This window comes from Onychostoma macrolepis, chromosome 03 (assembly GCF_012432095.1).
Source record: "Onychostoma macrolepis isolate SWU-2019 chromosome 03, ASM1243209v1, whole genome shotgun sequence".
Lineage (NCBI taxonomy): Eukaryota > Metazoa > Chordata > Actinopteri > Cypriniformes > Cyprinidae > Onychostoma > Onychostoma macrolepis.
Genome location: NC_081157.1, coordinates 31,140,587 through 31,146,014, shown reverse-complemented (window position 1 = coordinate 31,146,014; position 5,428 = coordinate 31,140,587). Strand labels below are relative to the sequence as shown.

General features: G+C 41.4%; 1 protein-coding gene across 9 annotated transcripts in view; it reads right to left on the bottom strand.

The window, feature by feature from the left end:
• Positions 1-629: 629 nt before the first annotated feature.
• Positions 630-5,428, bottom strand: part of arhgap23a (Rho GTPase activating protein 23a) — an 87,044-nt gene continuing 82,245 nt past the window's right edge. For all 9 annotated transcript variants that reach the window (XM_058769144.1, XM_058769143.1, XM_058769137.1 and 6 more), the window contains one exon: positions 630-5,195. In XM_058769144.1, the coding sequence (XP_058625127.1) occupies positions 3,798-5,195 (1,398 nt within the window). In that variant the 3' untranslated portion in view covers positions 630-3,797. The remainder of the gene's footprint in view (positions 5,196-5,428) is intronic.

Here is a 5,428-nt window from a genome sequence, read left to right as displayed (position 1 = left end):
TCTAACTACGCAGACCATTGCTAAACACGTTTAAACCTGTTAAACAGTTTCATTTAACACATCGACCTGTATACAGGTTTTTCAGGTCCCTCTATAATGCTGTAAACATGCACGCGCGCACACACACACACACACACTTACGTAGCTATCTAAATGGGGACATTCCATTCACTTATGTTGTTTTTATATACAGTTGGTCATAAGTACTATAACTTAACTCACACACTAACAGAACGCTTTCTGCATCTTTACAATTGGGAAAAACATCTTCATTTATTTATACTGTATACCATTCTTATAATGGTATGCCCCAAAAGATGTTTTGTCTGGTTTGTCCCTCAAAATATACGAATATACAAAACTGTATTTATGTATGTATATGAAGAGTTCAGATGCAAAAGCTTCTAAGTGCCGTCTGAAATTTTCTTCTAAAAATAAGCATTTTTATCAGGCTCCTATGTGTAGGTTGAATCATTTTACTCTAATGACAATGTATTCTATGCAATATATATATATATATATATACCACAGTAGAGGCAGAAACAGTGGCATTTCTCCTATTCCTTTTCTCGGAGATCTTGCTCTATGCTAAAATGCCTGCAGCACAAGACAAAAGCACAAAACCCGAATGAAATATGCTCTGCAATAAGAATTTATTATAGCTTGTGACAGACACTCTTTGCAGGTTAAATCTCTGTTCTTTGCATTGAGGTGAATAGATTTCTGCATAGTATTTGTAAGTCACAGAGAAAGGCCATTAACAGGGAAAACAGTCTAGTGGAGTTAAAACAGGTACACCCCAAGATTTCCAAATAAAAGTACTTATTATATTCATACAAAATATATGTATAATATATACTGTGTATAAAACAAACAAACAAAAAATATTAAGGAAAAACATTTCAAGTAACATCTTGAAAGAAAAGACTGTGCACCTAAGTGCACTTTGTAAACCATATATAAACTAAAATAAAGGAAAAAAAAGATAATATATGTTTATTTACAAGGTTAACTTAAGCAAGGCTTTGTACAAATGTTACAAAATCGTTTGACACACATACTCGACCACATAATGTATACACAGGCAATTTCAGACACACATACACACTCATATGAAGTGATTTCACCAATGAGCCGTTACTCAATGTAGAAGAACACGTGGGAAGGTGAACAGACCACACTGCCTCTTATAGATCTTAATGTAGTGAGTTACTGGTAAAATTATGCACCTGCTCTAAGCTCAATGGCCTATGTTAAAACTAGTAAAACTGTCACTATCAACACTGTTCCTGTTTGATAACACTGGTTAACCAATACTGCACCGGCACATTTGAAGAATTGGTTCATCTGGGACTTGAAAACACAAAAGCACTCCATGGCATGTGAGTCACAAGGGTCTTGGCAGTAACTTTGGCAACACTGAAAAGCCTCTTTGCCTTGCAGGTAATGTAAATGTGACTTAACTGAGGGCTTTAAAGAGTTTTTTATTTTGTATTCACACGCCAACCTAAAGGGCTGTTCACACCGACAGCGATTTGCAGTGACAAAGTGACTGGATTCATTTTCATTGAGAATGATTCGAGGAAACGTAAGCAAAAGCAACATTGGTCGCTCAACTGCATAAAGAAGAGATCATGTTTATGCAACAATAGGAATACAGACCAAGGCTAGGCAAAATTTTTGTTTCAGCTCCCTTTCAATTCAAGGAAATTCAATACAATCAAATTTGGTCACCGTAACAGAAATTGATTTGGAATTTGAACTGGAATTAAAGTAGAACTTCCAATTCAAAGAAATTTCAACAGGTAATGATGTTTTGGGAAATTAAGTGTTTTTCCACTTTTGTCAATAAAATGAAACCTAATTTGTAAAATGGCAAAAATGTATATAAAAATAAGAACAAATTTTAATAGGTGGCATCAATTGAGGCAGATGTTTGTCTTGATAACTCAAATGACACTATAAGGGCATTTTCACACCTGGCTTGATTGGAGCATTTGTTTCAGAAGCTGACACTGTTCTGATCATTTAGACATGGCGATCGCATTCAGAACCGCACCAAAACAATCAGTCTAAGAAAGCCTGAACAAGGTGGTTCGCTTGTGATGAGAATGCAATCTGACCTAATGAACCAACAACCCAAGCTGTATCATAATTCATAAGGTGAAATGCGTTAATTCAGTGGGTGAGCACATTATTTATGACAGTTGAAAATCAAAGAGCATCTCTTCATTTTAAAATGTGATTGCTCTTCTCTGAAACAGGTGTATTGCAAGAATGCTGTCCCAATGAAGTCTTGATGTACATATATATTTATACGATGAGCAGAATCCTGGAACATGAACGAGTTCACTCTAACCAATGAGAGGACAGTTTTATGCACATGTAACTTGCATAAACACATTTTAATAAGTGGAATGTTGCCTTGTGAAAGCAAACCGAACCAAGGAGAAAGTGCAACATTAGCCCCTTTCACACAATAATACCAGTAAATTGCCGTAAAATGACCTGAACGACTTTACCGGTAAATACAAAAATGCTCTGTTCACACAGGCAATGGCGTTCCAACTTTTTACGGGTATAGCACCATTCTAACATCGGTGTCAAATTAACAGTAAATTCTGTGACATCATTAACCAAAAGGACCTCTTAATGGTTGTGCCTCAAGGAGGGGTATATGCAGTCAGTGTTTTTGTTGATGTTTTCATTTTTTGTCAAACGTTCACATTCATGCAGTGCTTTTGGCCAAGAGACATTGTATTACATGACTTCAAATCGAACTACACAGTGCGGAGTAAATGCGTCATCTGCATCAGAATGTTATGATCGGCCCGGAGTAGACGTCTTACGTCACCGCGTTATGAACTTGTACGTGCTCATACCAGTAATCTTCATTCTGCATTCACACACAGCATCATTGCGGCAATTTACTGGTAATGTTACAACTTCTCATACCGGTTAATTGCTGGACCGAATTTACCGGTATTTTTTAAAAGATCCTGTTCACATGATCTCTTAGCGGTAATTTACCGGTAATTTACAAGTAAAGTCTGCATGTGTGAAAGGGGCTATTGTAACAATTTAAATCTCTGTTCCAGAACAAAGCAAACAGTCTACAGGTATGAAAATGCCCTTGTTTCAGTTTTATTAGAAATTCAGTTAATTTTAATTCCACTTAATTAAATTCAAATTTTACATTTGCTACCTCAATTTAAATTCGGTTCAAATTCCAAAACTGAAATAGAATTTAAAATGCCTCTCGGGCATGCAAGTGCAGCTCCTATCTCTTTGAATGGGGAAACTGTTGGCCAAGCTTATGATTAAATTTCATATTTGAAATCACCAATGAAATCTGACAACAACTGTATCATAAATGTTGTTTATTTTGCTCAAATAGTGTAAAAAAAGCTTATTTTTCAGGCTAGACCAACCAGTGCGCATGCGCAGTCCTAAGCGCACTCTGACTGTCAGCACAGAATGCTGACTGTTTCTATAGCAACCGGGACTTCTAACGGTACCTGCAGTGACGCGCTGACTTTACCGATTAGCGATTGGCTCTTTTACTCAGAAGGCTGGGTTTCGTTCGATAGAGCGGCCATACTGAGCGTTGCATTTTCCCCATTCAAAACTATACGAGTGACACGTCTTGGGTATTCTACAGACCGCCTAGCGGTCAACAGTACTTGGCAACCACGTAATCGCTGTCTGTGTGAGCAGTATGAGCATACTGAGGACACAGCTACAACACAACCCAAATCCAGCTCTCTTGGTACACAAGCCTGTACACACCATCACTGCTACAAGAAATCACGAAAGCGCGAGGTAGGCAGGGCCCGACGTGCTGTAGGGGCTTCAGTCTCTGAGCACTCTGGGTGGGACTCTCCAACGTCCTGCTTTTCAACAGGGAAGGGTGAAGCGAGCGGTTTGGGGGGTGGCGGCGGAGTTTTTTTGTCTGAACAGTCTGTAGGGGAGACCACCACTGTGTGCCTCCTCCACGCACGTCTCTTTCGGCGTGTCTCCGGCGAGAGCTGCTTCCTCAGGCCGACGCTGCGTAGATCATCCGCCGAGCCCATCAGACGAGCCCGGACCTGATCCGCCAGGGAACCCTGCCCAATGGACAATGAGTAGCTCTTACTTCCTATACTGGCTGCGGATGTTGGCGTGCACTCGTTTCGCACATTAACCCCTTTAGAGGAGGATTTGGCTTTGGGGGAAGGAGACGAAGAGGAATCAGGGATTTGATTCGCACCCGACCGCCGTTCTCCCTCCGTGGTGGAGGAGCTGGACAGTTCGGAAAGGTCCATCGAAGGCGCTTTGGCTTTGTCTGCCTTGATCCGGCGCCGTGCGAGGGTGTCGCACTGTATGAGGCGGTGGGAGTTAAAAGAGTGGCGGCTGTGGAGGCGCTGAGAGGCGGATGATGAGTAAGAGGAGGTTGAGGGAGTAGATGAACGTGCTGCGCTATCTTCAGGACTGGTTGTGAGGCAAGGAGGGGGCGGAGCGAGGGTGGAGCCAGAGGCAACAGAGGGCGTCTGCGATTTGCAGTGTGCATAGAGGAAACTGCGCGGTGCAGTTGGTTCGGGTGAGGTGTGGGAGTTCTGGCTTGAACGGCTTGGTTTTTCCGGCCTCTCCTGGGTGAGGGAGCGCGAAGCGAATCCGCTTTCGTTATCGGTTTCACTCACCAGTTCGCTATGCTCATCGTCTGCATCTTCACCCCGCCCCTCTGATGCTAAGCTCCGCCCCAGAGTGGACAGAGTAGAGTAGCCTGACACAATAGACCGTGCGTCATCTCCTCGCCAGCTGCGACCTTTCACTTCAGACCTTTGCTCTTCCTCTTCGCTCAGCAGCACCACTGGTGCTGCTTCCTCTGTGGAGGAAATGCTGGGAACTACTTCTTCCTTCTGCTCCTGAGCCTTCTGTCTCTCAACCTCCTCCTCTTCATCTTCTTCCTCCTCTTCTTCTTCATCTTCTTCTCCCTCCGCTCGAGGGGCGCAGAAGGATGCAACCTGCCCCATCTCTTGCAAGTCGTCTTTTTCGGAGATGCAGGATTTAACGGGTTCATGCTCGGAATCGTCGTCTGTGCTGCTCCCGAGGAGACGGCCGTTATGCCGTTTCCGGCGTTTGCGGGTCACAGCAGACATAATCGATAACGTCAGGATATCCTTGGCAGTAAAGTCACGTTTTGATCCCCACGACCCCTAAGTATGAAATATTTAAAAAAATGTTATTAAACCAAATATATTAATGTTAATTAATATGAAATAAAATGTATTATTAAATATGTATTAAATAACATAAAAATATATATTTATATTAAAGAAAAATTTAAGAAACCATTAAAAATACAAATAAACAATTTAACAATTAATAAAATCAAGAGAGTGAAATAAAACAATAACAATACTTATTTCCTTACTAGTAAAAGTAAGCA